This window comes from Daucus carota, chromosome 2 (assembly GCF_001625215.2).
Source record: "Daucus carota subsp. sativus chromosome 2, DH1 v3.0, whole genome shotgun sequence".
Classification (NCBI taxonomy): domain Eukaryota; kingdom Viridiplantae; phylum Streptophyta; class Magnoliopsida; order Apiales; family Apiaceae; genus Daucus; species Daucus carota.
This window is the reverse complement of record NC_030382.2, coordinates 50,443,233-50,467,325: the sequence shown is the minus strand read 5'-3', so window position 1 is coordinate 50,467,325 and position 24,093 is coordinate 50,443,233. Positions and strand designations below refer to the sequence as shown.

The 24,093-nt window shown below is 31.6% G+C and overlaps 3 protein-coding genes across 5 annotated transcripts; 2 read left to right on the top strand and 1 right to left on the bottom strand.

Annotated features, from left to right (window-relative positions):
* Positions 1-23: 23 nt before the first annotated feature.
* On the bottom strand, positions 24-8,428 carry LOC108209562 (uncharacterized). Of its 3 annotated transcripts, none has more exons than XM_017380528.2 (7): positions 8,061-8,428; positions 7,444-7,566; positions 6,697-6,873; positions 6,539-6,620; positions 2,318-2,382; positions 1,967-2,208; positions 24-317 (listed from the first exon to the last, which is right to left on the bottom strand). In XM_017380528.2, the coding sequence occupies exons 1-7, from the start codon at positions 8,355-8,357 to the stop codon at positions 287-289; spliced, it is 1,017 nt and encodes a 338-aa protein (XP_017236017.1). In that variant the 5' UTR covers positions 8,358-8,428; the 3' UTR covers positions 24-286. The 3 variants fall into 3 exon arrangements, with proteins under 3 accessions (XP_017236017.1, XP_017236018.1, XP_017236016.1); XM_017380529.2 differs by lacking the exon at positions 24-317 and adding an exon at positions 738-1,141 and having other exon boundaries at positions 8,061-8,427; XM_017380527.2 differs by lacking the exon at positions 24-317 and having other exon boundaries at positions 1,754-2,208; positions 8,061-8,427.
* Positions 8,429-10,515: 2,087 nt separating this feature from the next.
* Positions 10,516-13,177, top strand: LOC108210144 (glucan endo-1,3-beta-D-glucosidase 1). The gene has a single exon (XM_017381414.2). The coding sequence runs from the start codon at positions 10,758-10,760 to the stop codon at positions 12,927-12,929; it is 2,172 nt and encodes a 723-aa protein (XP_017236903.1). The 5' UTR covers positions 10,516-10,757; the 3' UTR covers positions 12,930-13,177.
* Positions 13,178-17,234: 4,057 nt separating this feature from the next.
* On the top strand, positions 17,235-22,581 carry LOC108210104 (uncharacterized). The gene is made up of 9 exons (XM_017381370.2): positions 17,235-17,539; positions 18,005-18,116; positions 18,222-18,322; positions 19,084-19,209; positions 19,308-19,428; positions 19,531-19,615; positions 20,440-20,553; positions 20,661-20,700; positions 22,219-22,581. The coding sequence occupies exons 1-9, from the start codon at positions 17,363-17,365 to the stop codon at positions 22,369-22,371; spliced, it is 1,029 nt and encodes a 342-aa protein (XP_017236859.1). The 5' UTR covers positions 17,235-17,362; the 3' UTR covers positions 22,372-22,581.
* Positions 22,582-24,093: the final 1,512 nt, after the last annotated feature.

The following is a 24,093-nucleotide window of genomic DNA, read 5'->3' as shown; positions in this document are numbered from 1 at the left end:
TAAATCTCAAAACATTTTCCGTATGGAAGATAAATATAAAACTGCATTTATAAGAAAATGCACATAATAATCATTTATGAAAATCATTCACCAAAAGAGTTCACTACAAATGAACATCTACAATTTTAGACAATCCAGATGCAGAAACATGAACAAAGAAAGTAGTACTAGCAGGTCATCAAATTGAGGTGGATTTTCTCCATATGATTCTTCAGTGACAAAATGAGTAATGCTATTGTGGTCCAATTACTTTCCACTCTGGTCCCATTTATTTGCATTCTTTTCCCTAAGTCACTGTGAGGCTAATCTTTACCCTCCTATAAGTTAAATCAAAATATTACTTAAAATATAGAAATTAGAAAATCAAGTTCTGCAAGGAAACATCCCACTTTTAGATAGCAAATGGCCTTAATGACCATCATGGACAACAATAACTCCACTGGACCAACATCCATTAAACAAACTCGCTATCATAATTCCAGAACTGGGACTGGAATTAAAAGGTTCTACCTGTAGGAAAGCAAGACCATTCATGACAACTGACAAACATGTAATTTTCTGTTTACAACTTTACGGGTCATTACTACTACAGGTTTCTTCTATCATTTCTCTAATTGATATGAAGAATGAAGTATAGGAGTGCAGAGCTTGATTATTGTGAAGCTATTTGATAGTTCTTAAAAGAACTCTGGTACTTGTATATACAAAATCTACCAGTAAAAGTGAACGCGGGACCATTACAATACAAGTTTCCAATAATTTCATAATCTCAATGCAACATGTTCAAATTATCTGCATAATTTGGGTAATATCTATATCCAAAGTTAACATTACATACTTTACTTTTATATTGATGCACTTTACAGTAATTTTTCTATCATGACTGGTAACGGGAACTTGTGAGGGAGTAATCCGGACATAGTATCCAACATCAGTTAGACTTACATGCCTCAATTAAAACCCAGATTAAAATTCTAGATGTCTCATCAAAGTCTGTGGGCATTTATTGAAACAGACCTTGAAACCATTTTCTTATATTTCAGTTCTTGCTTCTAGATTTCTTTTGAGAAAGCATCATCATTAATCAATCTCTTTCAACAAACTATTCTGTTCCACGTCCCATTCCACAGTTCTTCAAAAGCTGAAAAAATCATTGCAGTTCAAAAGCTATTTTAACTGCAAACACAGGAAAAAGAACTATTTTCCCGACCCAAGAAGGCCATTCCCATCAATATACTTAAAATATTCGGCAAAACCTGAGGCTATACAAGGTTGATATAGACAAAGTGGTGGATGAGATTAAAATCCAAATTTGCAGAGAATAAGGAACTGTGTACTTCGATGAAAAAGCCAAGTGTGTTCCGGCTACATGTAAAGAATTGGGCAAGTAGACAGATAAAGGGAAGAAAGTACCGCACAGAGCCAACCAGATTAATTTTTTATTTCCATTATATCTAATGCTGACATATAAGTACCGCAGAGTGCCAACCAGAGATATAAGTTTTTTGATTCCAATATATCTAATGCTAATATATGTTTAAATTTATGTTTTTTAAGAAGCAATTTAAAGTATTGTTCAAACCATTATGCTGGAGCCTGGAAGGATTTATTTTATTGATTATCTACTTTAATGTGGCTTAATACTTTATACCCTCAAAACTCAAAGTTTACAAGTTTTTGTGCAAGAATTGCTGAAGGGATCCAAAGTGCAGCAATAGGAATTGAAAACAAGCAAACAAGAGCTCAAACAATATGAAACAAGCAAAATTTATAAATCAGTAGTCGAATAGTATTTCATTAAAATTTAAAACGTGCGTGTAGTATGTACATGCTGGAGCGCAATGTAATAAAGCTGATCCACTTATAAGGGGGACTAATATAATTTGTATTACAAGAAGACCTTCAAAAAGATATTTTGATAAATACCAGGATGTGAAGCAATAAAATGTACAGCACAAAAGCTGACCTCATCAGCATTTGCCTCTGCAGGCTCTCAACTCGGCCACTAGCATTATAAGGAGGCTTGTCGTATGGATCAACAATATAATCAGAATAGAGAGGTCCCTTTTGAGAGTTTGTCCTGTTATACCTGTTTCTGGTAGCATTCATCTCTGCAGTATTTGTGTCAATTCGCCTGCACAATCCATTTAGGCTTTCTAGTTCGATCTCCTTCACATGGATATCATTGACCAATCCTTCTGCTTGTGCCTGACATGAATGGCATGAAGACCATAAAACACTTGATCAACTTGGCAAAGCAGATATGTTAACTACAGTATACATAAAATATTTCAACGAAGCATTGAAAATCACAAACCTGCTTTGATGCTAGTTGCTCAATAAGGCTGTGAAGCTGTCTGTCCAATATTTTTTCTCTTTCAGCTGAAAATACATCAAATCCCTATTATTACTCATCATGATATAATTAACACAGTCATCTCTTTTGCCAAGAGCATCTTTCAAAACATATTCATTTGTCACCAAAAGTTTTAATCCAGTTGGGAAAATTTTAGACACTTGTGATTTATGAGGGCTTGCATGGATATGTTACCAATGGCCAGTTTCTAAATAAAAAAACAATCAAATGCATATTCTAAGACTAGGAGCTAGAGAGCATTTATATTCTAATTGCCAACATTCGAGGTAATTCTATAACTTAGGTAATTCTATAACTTAGGAAAACATACGATGTAAAAGCAATAAAACAGGCAGTAAACCAAAGGCAGACCTAGAATTAGTAGCAGCGGCAACAGTTTTTTTTACAAAAATTTCATTGACGGAGGTAAGAAAGGAATACTATGTGACCAGTATTTTTTTTGGCGACAATGTTTATCAATGTTCTGATCGTGCTGTTAATCTCGTGTCATAACCACGTAAGTTGCTATGCATCATATACACTATCTAGACCAGAAAAGGAAAATTTATAAGGGCTCGGGCTATTTGCTAACATTCATATATATATATATATAGAGTGAGGTTCCAGAGAAAACTCAGTTATCAAGAAAACCGAGAAACCCTCTTAGATGCCGTTGATTATAAAATAGAATAATAAATTTAATTTAAAATTTAGAGGGGCAATCTTGGACATAATCTTATTTATATATCAGCATATCTTCTATTCTTGGTATGCTGCACAACTCAATAATGTCAACTCAATAATGTCAATCTAATATCAATCAAATTCTACCCGAATCAAAAATCTAGACAATCTTGGACGGAATCTTATTCAAATATTTGCATATCTTTTATTTATGATATCTTGTACAACTCAATATATCTTTTATTTTTTTCAAAAATCTGCATAAAATAGTTAATGGAATCTAGTTATATTTTATTATTATGAATATAAACATCTAAAGGAATTCAATTAGATCTTATACATTTAAAAAATCGAATTCAGTAATTTTATACATTTAAAAAGTATAATGAAATTTTTATTAGGTGTTTTTTTATTTTGCTTGTACTATAAATTTGTTGACAAAAAATATTAATTTAGAAAAAATTAAATTTGGTCAATTAAACTTGGAAGGACCAACCCACATCAAGTAACTAAGGAAATATTTTACGGAAAGATTCTTTAAGAGGAAGATCTCGTTAAATATGAAATTAATGTCATTAATTTAATGTATTTTTATGTTACAAAAAGATTTCATATATACTAGATTTGATTGATATCATCAAATATCACAATATAGATCACTATTCTACAAATTTGAGTGAACATCTATCGGAATCTCATAATATTATAATATTTTAATATTTAACTAAGTGTTCACGTGTATTTTAATATTTAATATTTTATTATATTCAACCAAACATTTTAAAGAATCTTCATATAAAAAAATGATATCTTTTAATAAAATCATGATCTAATTGTACTTTCTAATATGAAATAAATATTCAGAGTAATGTACAAGTGAACATCTACAAGAATCTCTACATACTGTTATGAGATAGAAGTAAGTAAAATTATAACTTAAGTCATTGTATACAATTTTTAGTAAATTTATAATATTAATATTATAATATTAATTAGTAGAATCTTAATTAATTATCACTTAATTAAATAAATTATGTTAATTTAATTATTTTTTTATTTAAAAAGAACACATATTATATATGATCAATAAACGGAACACCTAACAACTTCCAATTTAGTTATAATTTTACTTAAATCTATCTATCTCATAATAGTATGTTGAGATTCTAGTAGATGTTCACTTATACATTACTCTAAATATTAATTTCATTATCATTTTTTTCGCTCAATCATTAAAGTAATATTAAATTATTATTTTTATTACAGATTAAAAAGAATAATTAGATTATGATTTTATTAAAGATACCATTTTTTTATATGGAGATTCTTAAAAATGTTTGGTTGAATACAACAAAATAATAAAGATTAAAAGACACGTGAACACTTAGTTGAACATGAAAATATCATAATATTATGAGATTCCGATAAATGTTCACTCGAATTTGTAGAATAATATATAGTAGAATAGTTAAATTGATATTTTAATAAATTTATATTATTGTGAAATGTTTGCTCAAATATAATCGAATAATATATAGTCGAATTTTTAAAAGAATCCTCATACAAAATTATAATAATATCTAAAGGAACAATTAAAGAAACCTCCTACGTCAAAAAATTATAGATAAAAATAAATACCTAAATAAAGGTGAATCTTTTGAAATTCAAATTTTGAAATTCAAATTTTGAAATTCAAATTTAAGACACACTAAATGCTCTGGCTAATTGATTGAGATACGAATAATATAGAAAAGGAAATCAATTAATTGCATAACTTATTATTTATGTTAGTCAAAAAATGTGTATATTTTAAAATTATATCTATCTCATAATAGTATGTTGAGATTCTAGTAGATGTTCACTTATACATTACTCTAAATATTAATTTCATTATCATTTTTTTCGCTCAATCATTAAAGTAATGTTAAATTATTATTATTATTATAGATTAAAAAGAATAATTAGATTATGATTTTATTAAAGATACCCTTTTTTTATATGGAGATTCTTTAAAATGTTTGGTTGAATACAACAAAATAATAAAGATTAAAAGACACGTGAACACTTAGTTGAACATTGAAATATGATAATATTATGAGATTCCGATAAATGTTCACTCACATTTGTAGAATAATATATAGTAGAATCTTTAAATTGATATTTTAATAAATTTATATTATTGTGAAATGTTTGCTCAAATATAATCGAATAATATATAGTCGAATTTTTAAAAGAATCCTCATACAAAATTATAATAATATCTAAAGGAACACTTAAAGAAACCTCCTACGTCAAAAAATTATAGATAAAAATAAATACCTAAATAAAGGTGAATCTTTTGAAATTCAAATTTTGAAATTCAAATTTTGAAATTCAAATTTAAGACACACTAAATGCTCTGGCTAATTGATTGAGATACGAATAATATAGAAAAGGAAATCAATTAATTGCATAACTTATTATTTATGTTAGTCAAAAAATGTGTATATTTTAAAATTATATCTATCTCATAATAGTATGTTGAGATTCTAGTAGATGTTCACTTATACATTACTCTAAATATTAATTTCATTATCATTTTTTTCGCTCAATCATTAAAGTAATGTTAAATTATTATTATTATTATAGATTAAAAAGAATAATTAGATTATGATTTTATTAAAGATACCCTTTTTTTATATGGAGATTCTTTAAAATGTTTGGTTGAATACAACAAAATAATAAAGATTAAAAGACACGTGAACACTTAGTTGAACATTGAAATATTATAATATTACGAGATTCCGATAAATGTTCACTCACATTTGTAGAATAATATATAGTAGAATCTTTAAATTGATATTTTAATAAATTTATATTATTGTGAAATGTTTGCTCAAATATAATCGAATAATATATAGTCGAATTTTTAAAAGAATCCTGATACAAAATATAATAATATCTAAAAGAACACTTAAAGAAACTTCCTACGTCAGAAAATCATAGATAAAAATAAATACCTAAATGAAGGTGAATCTTTTGAAATTTAAAATTTGAAATTCAAATTTAAGACACACTAAATGCCTGGCGGATTGATTAGGATACGAATAATATAGAAAAGGAAATCAATTAATTGCATAACTTATTATTTATGTTAGTCAAATAATGTGTATATTTTAAAATTATAATCAGTATATAGAAGTTTGATTGTTGTAGTGTGAATACCAAAGTAAGATTTGGTACAAATCTTTTCGGAGAAGGAAATGTATTGATTATATGCATTAAATACACAGTATTGATTGAATGCATTAAATATAGGTAGAAGATTACCATACTATCCTTATTAATTAGATTTGATTAATTTTTCTGATGAATTACAATTTATAAAATCAACGGTGATTAAGTGGGTTTCTCGGTTTTCTTGATAAGCTGGGTTTTCTTAGGATCTTCCTCCTATATTCCTATATATATATATATATATATATATTCACACACAAACACAGTGATGATGCACAGTACCTGGCCTAGGCTGCTTTAGTGCATTTTGTTGCACTTCTGCCCACTTAATTTCCAAATTCTCAACAATCAGTTCCATTGAGCCCTAAGAGGATTCATTATTTTATCAATGAACTTGAAAACAAAAATAAATAATTGATAAAGAAAAACATTCAACTAACCAGTTCTCTTTTCTTTCTATCCAACTTTTCTAGAAGAGCTTCTATATTCCCTTTAGCTTCTACTACGGCTTTAGGTTTAACTGCTGAATCAATCATGTCACCGGATCCCTCAGCATCCAGTGAAGCTTGAACATTTTCCAGTTCAGCCTTCAGATTATTTTCAGCCAAGTCCATTTCCTGTTTAGTATATATTTATAAAGATGATGCATCAACAAGTACGCAGGTATTAAACAGGTAATACAGATACATATACATGACATGTACAGAATACATGCATACAGCTTAGACGCGAGGTGTAATGTGTAAACTTGTAGTTCTGAAATGAGAAGAACCAGAGGGATGATAGGCCCTATAATTGTTCTACAATAATGGTAACAACCCCTGTAAATAAACCCACATTTTACCTAAAAGATCCTGACCATAAACCTATTACAGGAAATTAAAATGTGTGAATTAAGTTGGTTCTCAAAGGGAATCTCTTTGCATGGAACCACAAACACTTCAGAATATGATTGTTCTTGACTCACAACTGAATCCTACAAAATACCAAATTCATATTCGCGCCACTTAGAAGCGTAATATTACAGAACGCAAAATATATAATCCCTTACATGATACATAGAAAATCATATATATGGAAGGCAAAAACATTTGAGCACTGAGGAGTTGGATAAAAATTAACAAACTAGGGCTACACATGTGATATGCTCTCTATTAATATACAAAGCCTGGCAGTAAAGATCTAACCTTTAACTTATTCTGAAGAAGATCAGCTTCCTGCAATTTCTCCTGTATCTTCTTCTCGCAGTTTGATATAGCCTTTAGATGTGCTTCATTTTCTTCTTGTAAAGTAATCTCTCTTAATTGTGCCTACAAGAACATGGATCTGATGTTTAATTTTCACATCATTAGTTCAAATCAAGAAGACCGTTTGAAATTGGACAAAACATCTTAAAATTCTTAACTTGTATCATATTTAAAACACCCCATTGTCGAAAAAGTTCCAGAACACCTCAGTGTCCGAATAAGAAACAAACTCTTTCTCAATAATGCATTCTTCTTCTACTAGTTCACAATCCTAAACCCAGAGAGAAAAACAACAAAATTTGTACATTTTGTCGATAGAAGTAATAATTCTTAACTGATAACTAAACACCAAATACGAACAAATGACAATTCTAAACCTGTCTTTCAGTCTCCAGAGCAAGGATCGCCAGAAAGTGCAGTGTATGTGTAAAATCACACATATCAAGCTAAAAACACCTCATTCTAGAAAAAGATCCAGACCCACAAATAAAAACAACAAAAGCTGCAAATTTGACAATAAAAAACAAAGAATCACAGCAATTGAAGAAAATCATCACCTGTTCCTTAGTGGCTGAATGAGCATTCAATTGAAGAGCAAGGGCAGCATTAGATGCAATAGAATGGGCGTGTAAATGAGGAAGACGCTCTGAAATATCAGGAGGGGGGAGTCTGAGGCGCAAATCTTGAATGGAACGAGTGAGTGAATTGGCCTTTTGATCCAAATCTCGAACATATTTTTGTTGTTCGGGAGTGAAAATCAAGGGGATTGAATCAAAAGCGACGTCGTCTTGTTCATCATCGCTAACACCTGTTTTTCTTACTACATCTGCTGCCCATGCTAGCAATCCTGCCATTTTCTATCCTTTTTTTTTTTGCTAAATATTTACAATCTTCGTCTTGGTTCTTGCTCGCTACCAAAATTTCTATTGTTGAGTTTCCTGAGTGTCAACCCAGCTTATTCGGGTCGGATTCAGTCCGTTGAAGAGGCCCGGTACGTGGATCGCAGAAATATATTTTTTTTTAATATATTTTACTCAAATTTTATATCAAACAAAAAATATATTTGAAATAATTATAAAAAAAATTATATTCAATACCTTCGAATTTATTAATTCAAATCCCACAACATCAACAAGTAAATTTATTTTGTTTATATACATTAAAAATAATGAGAATTAAAAAATATATTCAATTGAGATTTTAAAATTCGTAGAGTTAAAATTTTGGGAAGTAAGCAAGTCCAACAAGTTACCTATCTAATTATCGAATAATAATATAGTAGCCTTTAACCCGTGCGAAGCACGAGCGCTTATATAGTTCGTAATTTACTATTTTTAATTAATTTTAACATTATTTTGTTAATATTTTAATATTAATGAACTGAATTTTAATTAAATTGTATTAACCAACTGATTATATTTTCTCACGAAAATTTAGCTTTTACAATTTATTATCTATTTATAAATATTTTTATGTTGTTGAATGTGATAATTTATCATTCAATAAATTTTAAATCAGATTTTTCATATTTCGTTTATCTTCGTATGTATGAAAAAAAAAATATTTATTGTGCAACAGTATTTGTATTGAAATAGAACATGTTAGAGTTAAAAAGAGTTTTCGGAAGGTTTTTGTTAAAAAAAGATATTCAAAATTATATGTTTACAATTTTATTTTTAACATCATTATAATTTCTTTTGTGAAATATTATATAATAATATATTGTCATGAGTGTTTTAATATCCGAAACTGTTTAATAATGTAAGAGTAATAGATCTCTACATTGTAGATATCTAGTTGCGGAGGGAGAGTATCAAACCAAAAATTATATCTAAAATTTTGGACTACAAGTTATACCAGTGTTAGTTTATTATAGTATAATATAGATAGCGGGTCTGGTGATTTAGATAATTTACTTTGAGTCCAAACTCCAATAGCAATTCCAATACCTAAAAATGGGTAATGCTCGCAAGATTCGAGAATGTGCTAGTGTTTTAGATAATCATCAGGATATTGTTCAAATGCCTCATTTTTGATACATTACCTAAATATGAATTTAGTAGCTCATATAGATTAGCGCCGGACTTCCTCTAAAGAGGGTGTATTCGATTGAGATTTTAATAGATTGTTTTTAGTCTATTAATTTTAATGGATTGTATGTGATTTTGATTTTGTGCGTATTCTTTATAAAATGTCATGAGTTGATAGGATTTAAGCACAATGTTTCAAAATCTTATGAATTTTGGCTGAGTCAAATTCCCTCGGTCTATTAGTGAACCATCTCTCCAGGGATTGGGAAAGGTGTTCCGCTAGAAATATTTTTGTTATCGCTTCGACTCATATTCCCCAAAAAGTGGATCCCGCTCTGATAGCTCCGAATAAATTAAATACGTGCATTAAGATACGAAGGCTTCTTATTTCAGAGCAACGAAAGCACTTTTTTCACCCTTTCATATACTAGGGAATTTCGCTTGGATAAAAAATTGTTCCATACTAATGGATTCGGGTCCATAACCATGGGTTCCGGTGCACGAGATCTTGTAGCATTTACCAATGAGGCCCTGTCGATTAATATTATACATAAGAAATCAATTATAGACACTAATACAATTAGATTCGGGATTTCAAAAAATATAAAATATACTGAATAATGCCACAAAATCCATCATTTTATGAAATCCAAAAAAATCCATCAACATTTAAATACCATTAGATTTTAATAGATTTTAAACAATCACAATTGAATATCACCAAATTTTGTAGCATAATTTAAAATCTCAATTGAATACCTTACGATTTTAATGAATTTCAAACAATTTCAATCAAATACCCCGTATTTCATAAATGAAAAAAAAAGTTTTAAAATTCCAACTCAAATACACCCGTCGAAGAAAATTGATCCCACGATTTCAAAACCAGAAAGGCACCTATGTGCCAAATCCAAAACACAGAGACACAGAAACCAGCGTTTTCTTGCTTGTCATGATTTCCTCGTTTTCATATCTTCCTTACTTTCACACAACCCCTTAGTCCACTAACCTCACTTCCAATCCACCTTTTCCTCCGTCTTCGCTTCACATTTTCCTCTTTAAACCCCAACAAACTATCCTGGTCAGCATGCCACAATTAATCCTGGACTTCTGTTCATTCTATACATCCCAACTACTTCTTGTTTTTTCCCACATTATCTAATCCCAAATCAAGTGTTTTTTTAATCAATCTTATTTATTTCTTCACGCGTTAATTAACTTAATATGTTGAAAAAGATCAGAAGAAGAGTCAAGATCATAGCCACCAAGCCTTTTAAAAAACCTCGTAAACCTCCACAACAACAAGCCCCATCAAACCCTCCTTCACCGCCTCAAGAAACCACCATGTCTCCGCCGCTGCACCACCGCAAACAACCAAACCAACCATTCCTCTTCCCCAAAGTCCAATCCACAATCCTCCCTGACCCTTCTGCTTTCTTTTCGCCTCATCTTCTCTCAACCCCTCTGCCCACTAACTCATTCTTTCAAAACTTTGTGCTCAAGAATGGCGATCAGCCTGAATATATTCACCCTTACATGATCAAATCCTCACTTTCATCGGTTTCTGTTTGTTACCCATCTGTGTTTTCTAGCCCTGCTTTCTTTTACCAGGTTTTTATATTGGATCTTACTGTCTCTGTGCTGAATAACCCTGACCCGAATTCGAAACATGTGATATCTTCGTTTAATGATCTGAGTGTCACTTTGGATCTTCCGTCGAGTAATCTCAGGTTCTTTCTTGTCAGAGGTAGCCCTTTTGTTACGTTTGCTGCTACTAATGGTGTGGAGATTGTGATTTCTACTATTCATGCTATTCTTGAATGTGTGCCTAATAGCTCTGGAACTAAGTATACTATTAAGCTTAATAATAATCAGACTTGGGTCTTGTATGCTTCTTCGCCGATTAAATTGAGTAATGACATTAATAAGATTACTTCTAGTGCATTTTCTGGTGTGATTAGGCTTGCTGTTGTACCGAATTGTCAGTATGAGGAAGTTCTTGATCGGTTTAGTTCTTGTTATCCGGTGAGCGGTGACGCTTTGTTTACGAAGCCTTTTTCGTTGGAGTATAAGTGGGAGAAGAAAGGGTGGGGGGATTTGTTGATGCTTGCTCACCCGCTACATGTTAAACTTTTGGAAATGAATGGTTCTGTGACTGTTTTAGAGGATTTTAAGTATAAGAGTGTTGATGGGGATCTTGTTGGAGTTGTTGGAAATTCATGGGAGTTGAAAACTGATCCAGTTTCGGTAACTTGGCATTCGACCAAAGGTGTCAAAGAAGAATCATATGATGAAATTTGTACTGCACTCCGCAAAGATGTTGAGGATTTAAATTCAACAACGATAGGAACAACATCTTCCTACTTCTATGGGAAATTGGTGGCTAGGGCTGCGAGGTTTGCACTGATAGCTGAAGAGGTGTGTTACCCGGATGTCATTCCAGCAATAAAGAAGTTCTTGAAGGATACAATTGACCCGTGGTTAAATGGGACTTTTGGGGACAATGGTTTCTTGTATGATGGGAAATGGGGTGGAATTCTGACTAAACAAGGGTCTACTGATTCCGGAGCTGATTTTGGGTTTGGGCTATACAATGATCACCATTATCATCTTGGGTACTTTTTGTATGGAATTGCAGTGCTCGCCAAGATAGACCCTGCTTGGGGAAGGAAGTTTAAGCCACAAGCTTATACACTAATGGCTGACTTTATGAATTTGGGAAGAAGAGAAAATTCTAATTATCCTCGTCTGAGGTGTTTTGACTTGTGGAAGTTACATTCTTGGGCTGGAGGGTTGACTGAATTTGCAGATGGCCGGAACCAAGAGAGCACAAGTGAGGCTTTAAATGGTTACTATTCAGCTGCTTTAATGGGGTTGGCATACGGAGATACCCATCTTGTTGCTATTGGCTCAACACTTTCAGCAATGGAGATTCAATCAGCACAAACTTGGTGGCATGTGAGGGAGGGAGATAAATTGTATCCTGAAGAGTTCACGAGGGAAAATAAGGTGGTTGGTGTTTTATGGTCTACCAAGAGGGACAGTGGGCTGTGGTTTGCTCCACCTGATTGGAAAGAGTGCAGGCTGGGAATTCAGCTCCTGCCTCTGCTACCAATTAGTGAGGTTTTGTTTTCTGATGTGGAGTTTACAAAGGAGCTTGTAGGATGGACCTTACCGGCTTTAGCTAGAGAAGGGGTTGGAGAGGGGTGGAAGGGTTTCGTGTATGCCTTGGAAGGGATTTATGACAAACATGCTGCTTTAGAAAAGATTAGGAACTTGAATGGGTACGATGATGGGAACTCGCTTACAAATCTCTTGTGGTGGATTCACAGTAAAGATGAAGAAGAAGAGGGGTTTCATGGAAGATCCTGCTGGTATAATCACTATTGCCATTAGCCAAATCATCACTCGGATCTAAGATACTAAGTGGACTTTATAACTGATCGATGAGTACTATTGATGTACACAATGGAGTTATTCTATTGGCGACTCAACTGGTATTATGATTGCTTCATATGTTGTTTTCTTTTATATGTCCTTTGATCTCTATACATGATATAAACAAATAAACAGTCTGTAGTGCATTCTTGCTAGCATATATCATATTTATAAGCCGGAGTTCCATTGTTAACTCCTTTACTGCAGCACCTGCATATGAATCTGGATTTTGAGTTCTGGTGAGTAATATATTGATTCTGCGTAAACGATGATATGAGCATGTTAAGCAATCTACTACTAAATCAGTAACGTTTCAATTTACTGGAATGAATCGAGTTTTTCTTACAATATCTTGGGAATATTTTTATGGGAATCACAACTGGTTAAGGCCATCTAAAGGAAGTTGGCAATGTTCCTCCATCGATGGTGATAGATTTCCTCGAATTGCATTTCACCGACGTGAGCATCTCAAAATAGATGTACGTGGCTGATGAGTGATGATATTAATTTATTTATTCATATGGTAAGCGGTTAATCATATTATTGGAAGTATCATCGATTATCTGCGTTAATCTATACTATATTATAAAAAGCCAACATGGGTATAATTTGTAATCATACAAAATTTTGGTTTGGTACTCTCCTATAAAACTAAAAATCTACAAGATATCTATTAAACAGTTTTATATACTAAAAACACTCCTTATGTATATTAATATCTTATTAAATATAATTTATAATTAGTTGAAAAAGGTGAAACTACTGTTAATAACATATATTAATATTAAAAAATACTTATAGACAAATGTATAAGTAATTATAAATATACAATTTTTAATATCTTTTGTCTAAAATACATATAAATAATTAGAGACGCTACTTTTTAATTATAACGTATTTTACTCAAAATTTAACTCTAACGTGTTCTATTTCGTTACAAACACGAACCATCACGTAACATATGAAGATATATGAAATATGAAAAATTTGATTTAAAATTAATTGAATAATATAAATTGTGAAAGCTAAATTTCCGTTAGAAGATATAATCAGTTGGTTAATATAATTTAACTAAAATTCAATTCATTAATACTAAAATACTAATAAAATAGTGTTAAAATTTAAATTATAATTAATAAATTACGAATTATACCCGCCCGTGCTTTGCACGGGTTAAAGGCTAGTATGAAATAAAATGGAGCATGCAGAGAGTGTAATCTTCTTTGAAATGCCTTGTTATAATCATTCTAACTTGTGGTGACAAGAGAGAATCAACATCCAACAAGAAAAATACGAATACGAAAGTGTTTAAATTTTTTATGATAAAAAATCAAAAGAAAACATGTAGAAATGAAATTGTTGACATTTTTTTTGATCAACATCATTTTAGAAAATAAAATTTATTTCATTCTTGTTTCAAAAAAAAAAAAAAATTATTTCATTCTCACTCCATCTCATTTCATAAATATGATAAACCAAATAATTGTCTTATAACGATATATAACTCAAATCAGTTTATTCGTACTCTTTGTCTACAAATTTGTAAGAATTTCTGAATTAAAGTTGAAAATCCTGATTTTTTTTCATTAAATTATTTTAATTCTTGAAATTTTATTAAAAAAATAAACAATCACTTTAAAATATGATTTTTAATATTTTATTATCACAATAGTACTGATTCCTATATCTATCAGAAATTTATGTAAATTAATAGTTTTTTATGATGATGCGAATCAATAGTCAATAATTATTTAAAAATCTAAATGATAGTGTATGATATAAAAATCAACAGCGACGCTCGGCTAATCAGATATCATCTTGTTAAAAAACTTATAGCATCTCCGACCATTGAAAATCATTAGCTAAAATGTGAGTTTACATATTAAAAATAAAAAAATTTAGTGTCACAGCTCGAAAAATTCAATTCCAACCATACTCAGTTGTACTCGGCTGTGCCTCTTATGGATGGCTAAATTTGTCGAACATCTACAAGTCTGTAAGAAATCTGCAGGAAGATTGCACATCATTTATTATCATATTGAACTAATATATTCTATTTTAATAATCTAAAATATTAATAACATATCATTTTTAAATTATAGTCAATCAATATAACCAATACCGTTGAAGCAAAATATCTTACAGGTTTAGCAAATTTTACATAATATCTTAGACTTAGAGGGGTTAATTATCAACTGGATCACTTATTCCAGTCCAATATATCATCCGCATCACTGCGAAATTTTTGGTCTCACATACACCATGTTGCAGTGATTTTATGTTAAGTTCGTTCTCAGGGAAGGACTGAATACAATATCAAATCAAGTATATTATTCCTTTCTATTTAGAAGTTTGGAGAATAAATTGTGGTTTTTACTATCAACTAAATTAAACTAATAAAGCAATTAAAAACTGTGAATTAACGATGATAAAAAGCAATCCAAGAATCAGGTTTCTTTGCTGGCTACAATGAATGTCAATCAATTGTGATATGCAAGTCTCTACTCTGCTAAAAACAATCCTTCTATGGATTATAATGTTCTCTCCCAAGATACAAAATAATACCTATAATTTAATCTTGAAGTCACTCCCATGATCAATCAAAACCAACTTATAAGCTATCACGAACCAAGGATTTTCTGTTTCACAACTCGCCTAATAATCTCTCGATTAATTAATCAAGTTATGTCTGTCATATCATGTACAAGAAATATAAATCCTCTCCCGATTCATTATAAATCCTACAGATACAATTACAGGTTCGCGACTCCTATAACTGTGTTACGCGCTCAATGACAGATTAGCATACATAGAGAAATCACAATATTAGATCACACAAACATATTAAGCCAACAAATACTCCCCAATCCTCGGATTAGAGGATTAGTTACTCATAACAATTAAATAAAACACGAATATATATTACTGAAATCATGTCAAAAGAGTACAAGAGTGAAGAAAATACAACTTGACGAAATCTCTCGAACTTGGACTGAATCCCTTCAATCTTTGCTCAAGTTATCTCCCAAAGCTTTCTCTACCTCTCTCTCTCAATACACACAATACTCAATATGTTTCTAATAATACAAAACCCTAATAATAATGGTGTTTCTAATGGTTTTCTTGAAAAACAAATTCAATTTCCTAAAACAATTCGGATTCTGAAAAGAAATTCGCAGGCTGACTTTCAGGCCTGATTCTGGGCTGCTCTAGTTGGATTTTGACTGCTGGACCACTTGGGACTTGTAGAAAATGCCGATATCTTCGCGTGGGCTGTTGAATCGCCCAATTCTGACGTTCAGAGCTCAAGTTATGGCCCAAACAAGATTTGCTGCGCAAGTAGCCCATAAAGTCTGAATTTCCATCAAATAAAAGCCCAAATAAGCTAGTTTCATCCAACGTAGGAATATTTATTTTCCTGCCATTAAACACTTAAAAATCAATTAGTAATTACCCGATTATTTACAAAATACTAGAATTATGGGAATAAAATCATATAAAAGCATATATAAATATATGCTCTATCACACCACTCATTAGACTAACGGTTGCATGCCGTCAAATCAAATCAAAACAAACGTTAAATTTAACTTTTTCCGTTAAGTTCAAGTTAACCATGATGTTTAACATTACTCATTTGCTTGTTATTTTGAAACTTAAGTTTATGTTTGTCTTTAAATTTTATTTAAATTTTGCAGCTCTTGATTCTTTCGATTCCAGTAAAACTAGAAAGTAAATAAATTAAATACAAAAAAGAGATTTTCTATTAATAAAACTAGAAAGTAAATAAATCAAACACAAAAAAAAATATGACAAAAGATTTTATATTAATAACAATAGAAAGTAATATTAAACTTTTAATTTCAGTACAAGTCCAAAACGCAGGATACACACACTTATATTTATGGGGGAATGAAGTGAAATGGAATACACAGTCAGCAAAAGTAGCTGTTATTTTTTCACCTCAGTTGCTACTGTTAGCTTTTTTAATTTGATTTAACGGAATGCAACAATTAGTCTGTTGAGTGATTTATATGATACCAAAAATTTCGCAGTGATGCGGATGATACATTGTGCTGGAATAAATGATCCAGTTGATAATTAACCCCATCTTAGAGGTTCCATTTAGCCAAAGATTATAACGAACGCCGTTAGAGATGCTCTTCACATCATAATCAACTTATTTATATTTTTTGTTTACTATTTATTTAGCAAACAAAATAAATCATGTAAACAAATAAATTAAAAATTAAAAGATGGGTTGTTTCGAACGAAAGTGAATCCAAGCAGAGGAGCAACGGCGCCGTATTGATCCGAGAAAAGAGAGAAAAGGAGACGACTAAACACTAGTAGTGGGCATCATCTGAAACAGAACATAAAATATCTTATCGATGGGGGGAGAAGATGAAGAAACTCAGAAACTGAAGAAGATTGCGGCGGCTTCTTATGACTACGAAAACGATCCCAAGTGGTCTGATTACTGGTCCAACATCCTCATCCCTCCCCACTTGTCTTCTCGCTCCGATGTTGTCGATCATTACAAACGCAAGTTCTACAAGCGCAACATCGTTAGTTTCACTGCCCCCTTGTTATCGTTCTAGTTGCTCATATATTCACGTGTTTATTTATATATGCGTATCAAATCTGGTGATCATATTCTTGTCTATTCAAGATTCAAGATTTGATTAATTAATTGAAAATGATTTATTTTTAGATTTTGAATTTTTTTTATGTTTGGTTGAAGATCTATAAATGTCGAATAGAAATTCCTAAGTTGGGGTCTTCACGGAAACAATACTCTTTGGACTCTACTTACAAGTGTGATGTACCGTATATTTTTAATTAGGAATCGGAGTATCTTAATGCTCTCGATGCAGCATGTGCTTGGATGTCATTATATTGAATTTAGTGCCTTGTGATAGGAGTTCCCTAATTTTTAGTATTGCTTGTGCAAGGCTTAAGAGTTCTTGTGGATATGCATGATTGATAATAACAATTCATTCAGATTTTTTTTTTTAAATATGTAATTGCAGGATCCCGATTTGATCGTTGAACCTATGCCTACAAGCAGCTCTTCTCAGACAACAAGGCCCTCTGCATCAACATCATCGACTCCAAATGGTCAGACACGACAACGCAACTCAGGTTTGTTGTATCTTGTGTTACAGAAAAGGCTGATTATTAAAGTTCGTTCATGGCTTCGCCACTTCATTACTGTTTTGGTTAAATCTATGTTCATATTTTTCCTAGGCTCCACTAGTAGAGCACCAGGGACATCTTCGGCTACGGCTTCCACTCCAACTTCTCTGCGTTTGGATCAGCAAACCATTAGTTTCTCGGTTAATGCTTGGGTATTGAACTGATTTATTGCTTACACATATGAACATGCAGTAGTAATGCTATAAATATCAAAAATCATGTTGGATAATACACCTTATTGTTAGCAACTAGCATTCTAGCAACCCTTAAGTTAACATCTTCTGTCAGATGCGGTTCTCTTCGCTTTAAAATATGTGCCTTCTGACTTGTGGAATTCCTTTTTTTTTTTAATATTAAAATTTAATAGTGGAAGTCTTCATTTGTATAGTAAATTCTATCTAAGAATGCAGGGAGTAGTGTATATTTGACTATTTCATAGATGTCAAAGAAAGTGGTGAGTACTATAGTTGATATTACTAAATGCGACTTTATCGTCTAGCTACTTCCATTACACGGATTAGGAATACTTGATAAACCCAAATTGGACGGTGAAAGAACCTTATATTGTCATATGTGTGTTTGTGCCAATAAGTTATATTCAGGTTCTCTTGGAAACCTGTATTAGTGGAATAAAATAGACGGATTATAGAACTAAAGCTGTTTAAAAAATTTAAAATTATTTGAATTGTATTAAATTATTTGAAATTGTTAGGATAAGTTTAGTTAGTTTAGAAGATTAGTTTTGAATAAGTTAGTAGTGATATATTATAGAAATTATATCACTATTTTCTAGGAATATGTTATCAATTGCATTCAGCCTATAAAAAGGCAAGTTAATGTGTTAAAAATATATATAACGTAAATCTTTCTGCTTCTGCACAAAACACTAACAAAAGTTAATATTTTCCTGCAGGTCTTTGTTGTGGCTGTGCTAGCGGTTTTTCCACTTGTGCCAAGAAGTCTCTCTGACAGAGCATACAAGCTAGCCTTGATGGGCACTGCATGTTCTTCTCTATATTCTTTGTACTCCTCATATGGGGTAATGTCTTATGGTGCCTTATCCAATTCTTATAATTGTATCGTATTACACTTGCTGATGATGAATGTGTATATTTTTCCTAAAAACTTTGTTTGCAGAAACCAAGGGCATGGAATTTGCAAGCTATGCAAGTCTGGTTCCAGTCAGTAATTGCTACCAAAGATTTTATATACTTTGTATACTGCCTTCCTTTCGCCACTTCACAACTTACCCTCAAATGTTAGGATTGCTTTCTTAAACTTTTCCTTTTTCTGTGTTGTTTCAATATGGATATTTTGTTTTTCTCCTATACCTGGTATTCTGATACTCATACTGTTGCAGTTGCTTTGCTTCCTGTCATGTGTCGGTCGGTTGAACACATTGCAAAATTCCTTAGATCAAAATTTAGCCACTCCTCACTTTATAGGTATGCAATATTTCTTGGCATGCTGTAGTGCTATTGATAATATATCTCTGTCCCTAATGATCAAGTATGATGATATGTGCAAAGAATAATAGACCCTGTGTTATTATTTTGTAAATACATAGTCATGCCTGTTTTGTTAAGTTTATGCTCCATACTTTTAGTAGTAATTATTTTTGGTAATCATTGCTCTATATTTCTGAACATATATGTTTCCTGTACTGCTATTTTTTTGATTTATTTTTGGTATGTATTGCACCATAAATTAAGTTACCTGGACTCGGGTACGCCGGTCCGACATGGGTGTGGATCCAAGTGTTGGATACTTATTTTTATAGAAATTGGGATTCTTGGATGTGAGTCCTAAATCCGACCACGGGTGCGGGACCCTGCATATAAGCTTATCATAAGGGAAAATTTATATGTTCATTATCCATTTTACATCTTAAAAAGTATGTATGACTAATGTCTTCTACCAATAACATAAAAGAAGTCATGTATGGATATTGCTCTTTACAAACAAGTTGTAAGCTGTTGTAAGGCCTTTTATATCATTCTGATCCTAAGTTGTTATAAGATGAAGTGACTGGTTTCAATATGAAAAATCCGACTGAGATCCCATACCCACACCCTTGTCATGTCTGTTTGACACGGGTACAAGGCCAAAATCGTAGAGTCCGGGTAACATAGACTATAAACCCTATCCATATATTGGACCTATTCTTTGGCCTTTGTTCTGATCTTTTATCAGTGATTATCAGCAACTTGTCTAACTTTGCATTTGTTTATTATACTTCTGTATCAATAATATATTTGGTGGTGGTCAGGAAGTACTTAGAAGAGCCCTGCGTGTGGGTGGAGTCAAACACAGCTACCCTTGCCATACTCTCTTCACAAGCTGAGATTGGAATTGGATTTCTCTTAATCATCTCCCTTGTCTCGTCAGTAACTAATAACTTAATTTTTCTTGATATTTTATTGTAAGCTCTTTATGATAGTAAAATTATATTATTTTCAAACTATTAGGACTTATAGTTTTCCCATGCAGATGGCAGCGGAACATTATACAAACATTCGTTTACTGGCAGGTCTGTTCCAATTATGATTGTGTTTTACATTGTTTTTTTTCTTTAAAACTTTATTAAGCTTCCTCTTTGTTTTGTTTTGTTATTTTATATATTCACCTGGGTGTTAGGATATAGTGGCTGTATTTGTCTGCTACTATGATGTATTTAGTAAGAGAACATGGATTTGTGCTCAGAAGTCGTATCTTAGTTGAGAACAGTGATCTTGTGAAGTTGATAGGTTCAACAGAAGTAAAATATTGTAGCAAATGTTACCGTCATTATATTTGGAACTAAATCTACTTGGGCCCCGTTTGTGATTGTTGTTGTGATGGAAAAAATGTTGGTAAAAAAATCGATAATGAAATCACATAAGCGTTTGGTAACTTTTTGATATTTACATTGGTTTAGGTATAATATAAACAAAATGAAGCTTTTGGTGAAGTTTGATACTGAGACTGTATTTGCTTCCCGCAAAAGCTAAAAAACATCTTTTTTTCAAAAGCACGGGGACCTCCTTTCTGTAATAGCAGTTTTTAGGCCAAAAATTGTTCAGAGAAGTTTTTTAAATTTTACCAGAACAGTCTTTTTACCTGCAACAACAATGCCAAACGGGTGCTTTGTTGTTTTAGTAGATTTGCAACAAATATTTCTGTTTTGTTTTCTTTAGTTACTTCTGGCTGCACCATTTTGCGAATCATTGAATAAGTTATATTTGTAGTTACTAGTTATGTATTATTGTAATCTTAAAATAGAAGTTTCAAGTATAGTCCTCCTTGACTCGTCTCTCGAATTGAAAAGGAGACAAAGCGGTGCTGCGAATCAATTGAGTTACGGCCCATGGGTCATGAGCGCTATATGTCATTTAAGCTGATTGCCAAAAATCATGTCTAGTTGATCTGTGGCCGAGTCGGAATATTAATTAAGGATGAGCCAAATGGCAGGTTTAATATTTAAAATTGTTGAGGGTATTTTTCCTTAATTTTGCCCCCTGCATTTTTCTCATTCATCAAAATAAGCCTACACTGTGGTGCTTTGTTGTAGTTTTTTAAACTTGTTGAAAACCAACTCAGTATCAAGTTACCCAAACCTAGCTATAAAGGCACTTGTGAACTGTTGTGAGTGACCTTTGTATGTCCCATCATAAATGACTTATACCAAGACCTTGGTACCCACTTAGGTGTATTGCAGCAATAGCAACTCTCTTCTCATGTAAAGGGTCCCTGAACATGCCCTCGTGACTGGTGGTCTCTGAGAATGCCTCTGGTGCAATGTATGTTTGTAAGAGTTAGAAAGGAATTTGTTTGCACGCCTATAACAATAGTATTGCCATTGGTAAAATGAAAAATAATCTTATATATGTGTTGCATCTTCTTATTAAGTGGCTCACAAGATACTTCCATCTGGAGGTAAATACTTTATGATCTTTTTGTAGAATTTAGACTGAAATTTGAACTACAAAAATATTTTATTATATTTTGCAATCCACTTTGCCCTCTGATCCCTAAGCTCCTAACCCACAGTTTACATACGTTCTTGCAGCTACTAAAGCTCATGTATCATGTCCCTGTCACTGGTAGTTACCATCAAAGTGTGTGGGCGAGGATTGGAAAGACGGTTATTCCTTTGGTGCATAGCTATGCCCCGTTCTTGGACAGTCCGATTTCTGCAGTGCAGAGATGGTGGTTGAGGTAAAAGTTCCGGAAGAAGTTAGAAAGCAACACTTTCGTGTAGAAAGGAGTGGGCAGACCTTAAGACACATGTAACAGTACGGTGATTGCCACTGATGGATATTCTATATCTGTTTTAAGTTGAAAGGGATAATTTTTCTAGATATTAAAACCATAGTCTAGAATTCTTCTGTTTAGTAATATAAAATTAAAGGAGGTATCTTTGAAATGCTGAGATCTTAAATCTTCAGAGTTTAAATCTTTTACTCTTTAAAATGTTATCCCATTTTTATTCTGATAAATGGTTAAAAAGTGGGGAATAGTTTATTATTATTGTTGTCGTTTTTTAAATAATATGTTGCTGATTCGTTTTTAATAGATAAAAGCCATATTGATATGTGCACCAAATTTTATGATTTACTAATTTTAATAATAAGATTGGTGTAAGGCTATAAGCCATAGGTGATATAGATAATGTGTAGCAAAACCACAGTATGCTTAATTGCTTATCAAAAAATAACCCAGCTGTACGACAAATCTTAAACTTATGACCGAAGTGTTTGACAAATTCAGAAAAAATGCTAATCTATCCTTGATTATAAATGTTGTCAATCTAAACTAATCTAACTGATCAACAAAAATAATATTTAAAAAATTTAAAAATAAAATGAAATATTATTCACCTTGATGTTATAACACATCTTTATTCAGGTGGCTGATTTAAAAATGTTTTGATTTTTTTATTTTGTTATAAACTTGTCGTGTCTTTAAAATGATGTCTCTCGTTTAATTGACTGAGCAATCAATCGGTCTTATAAATAAATTTATCCAATATAGATCGGTTTTATAAATGAATTTCTCCGACATAAATGGTTGAGCATAAATGATCAGTTTTATAAATGATGTTGTTCGACATAAATAACTGAGCGTAGATCGATTTTATGAATGAATTTGTCCGATGTAAATGATTTTTATAAATGATGTTGTCCGATATGAATAAAGAATATCGATAGATTTTATGAATGAATATGTCCGGTATAAATGACTTTTATAAATGATGTTGTCCGATGTAAATAACTGAGTATCAATCGATGTTATAAATAAATTCGTATTAATGAACCTATCTTACATAAATAACTAAGTGTAATCGATCAATTTTATAAATGACGTTGCCTGATATAAATGAACGAATCTCCCTGATATAAATAACTAAACACTAAACGTAATCGATCGATTTTATAAATGATGTTATCTGATACAAATAAGTGAGCGCTATAAATATTCATGTTAGGTTTTTATAATCAGGTTGAACACAAAATTCTTCTCTTATATTACTGAATACTCTCATTGCCATACATGATATTTTTCATGTTTTTTATTTAGTAAAAGTTCTCATGGTATTTTATTGTTTTACAAGAACTGTAGTTTTAGAAAGAAAATTGGATCAAATATCTTACGATAAATATGTATTTTATCAAAATGAGTTATTACAAAAGAATAGAACAGAGATCAGAACAGATAATAAACAGACTCCGAGAAATATTACAAAAGATACTCATTTCTAACATATATAAGCTTAAATTGTTAAAAAAATTAAAAATCACACAAATAAATCAGGCTTGTGAGCAAAAAGCAAACATGTACTTGAGTGACAAGCAAGTACGTGTACTAGAAGGCTCCTAGAGTTCGTGTGTAAAACTTGGTGCTACACAAACACACATGCACAGAATGTTCTTTTGTGGGCCGC